This window comes from Charadrius vociferus, unplaced genomic scaffold (assembly GCF_000708025.1).
Source record: "Charadrius vociferus isolate BGI_N301 unplaced genomic scaffold, ASM70802v2 scaffold214, whole genome shotgun sequence".
Taxonomy (NCBI): Eukaryota; Metazoa; Chordata; class Aves; order Charadriiformes; family Charadriidae; genus Charadrius; species Charadrius vociferus.
Window position 1 is genome coordinate 1,445,210 of NW_009647955.1, and position 1,533 is coordinate 1,446,742.

The following is a 1,533-nucleotide window of genomic DNA, read 5'->3' on the forward strand; positions in this document are numbered from 1 at the left end:
CCGCCAACTCCTTCAGCACTCCTGGGTGTAACCCATGTGGCCCCACAGACTCGTGTATGTCTCGGTGGTGCAGCAGGTCACTGACCATTTCCTCTTGGATGATAGCGGTCTCATTCTGGTCCCCATCCCTGTCTTCCAGCTCAAAGGGCTGTGTACCCAACAAACAACTAGTCCTGCTATTAAAGACTGAGGCAAAGAAGGCATTTGGTACCTCAGCCTTTTCCTCGTCCTTAGTCACTGTGTTTCCCCCTGCAGCCAATAAAGGAGGAAGATTCTCCCTCGTCCTCCTTTTGATGTTAATATATTTATAGAAGCATTTTTTATTGTCTTTTGCAGCAATAGCCAGATTGAGTTTTGGGGTGTCAGTGCCACTCTGGCTTCAGCAGCTGCCAGAGAGGCAAAGGGTGGGGGCTCGAAGGTTCCTGGGGACCCAGTACAAACCAACACTCATTTTTCCTTGGGGTACTGGGAGGACACCAGGAGTGGTGGGCACCCTTGGGCCCCATGAGGATGCTGGGATCCACCTTGGGCAAGGATACACTGCTCCCCACGCCTAATGCCCCAGCTCCCCCCTTGGTGTGCCCCCTCCATCCCTCTGTCCCCCTCCTCTCTGCTTCTGTCCCCGGAGGCTGGGGCGCTGAGCCGGGGTGCTGAGCCTCGGGCCAGCCCTGCCCTCTAGTGTTGTGGGAGGCGCTCTCAGCCGCGGGCTCAGCCCCGAGCTGCCGGGAGCTGAGCCCTCGCAAACTCCTCACACAGCCCGCAGAGTCACCCCGGGGTCTGGCAGGCTTCCCACAGCCCCACAGCATCACCTCCCACCCGGCCACCGCTGCTGGGGGGGTGATGGGGACACGAGGACAAGTCCTGGACCCTGCATGGCACCATGGGGACCCCTGGTACCGCAAGTCCGTCCCCGGGCTGCCCGAGGGGGTGGCGTGGGCAGCATCGCCCCAGCGCAGGTGTCCTGCTCCCCAAGCCCTGAGGATGCGCAGGCGCATCGGGACGGGTGACAACCACCATCCCCAGCACCCTGGGTCAATAACCGGGCGGCCGAGGCGGCGTGGGGGCACGCCAATGGGCGCCCGCAGCGGCGGGAGAGGGAGGAGAGCGCTGGAGGCTGCTGGTTAAACTGGAACAAGGCGCGGCGGCCTCCCCGCGGTCCCTGCCCTCCGAGCAGCCCTACAGCCGCTGGGACGGAGCTGGGCAGGAGCAGAGCAGGATGGACCCCACCATGGAGCTGGCAGAAGACCCCAGGTGGGTGCCAGGGACCCCCGTGCTGCTTTGAAGCAGGGTGATTCCAACTTTTTTGAGCAGGATTTTGAGTTATTCCATCCGTAAAGGAAGGGAAGTGCCTGAGGGTGAGGTGAGCCGGCCAGGGGACACCAGGGACCCTGCAGGGCTGGGTGTCCCCATGTCCCTGCTGGCCCCGTGCAGCACTCCCCTTCTCTGCAGGTTTCCCCGCCCGTTGGTGGAGATGCTGATCAGGAACTTCAGCGTGCCGGCAGCCTGCTTCTCCCTGCCGCCCACCTCCCCGGA

General features: G+C 62.6%; 1 protein-coding gene across 1 annotated transcript in view; it reads left to right on the forward strand.

The window, feature by feature from the left end:
- Positions 1 to 1,216: 1,216 nt before the first annotated feature.
- LOC104285021 (organic solute transporter subunit alpha-like) overlaps positions 1,217 to 1,533 on the forward strand; it is a gene marked incomplete at its 3' end in the record, with an annotated part of 2,215 nt that continues 1,898 nt past the window's right edge. The window contains exons 1-2 of the mRNA XM_009883412.1: positions 1,217 to 1,251; positions 1,450 to 1,523. Coding sequence (XP_009881714.1) covers positions 1,217 to 1,251; positions 1,450 to 1,523 — 109 coding nt within the window. The remainder of the gene's footprint in view (positions 1,252 to 1,449; positions 1,524 to 1,533) is intronic.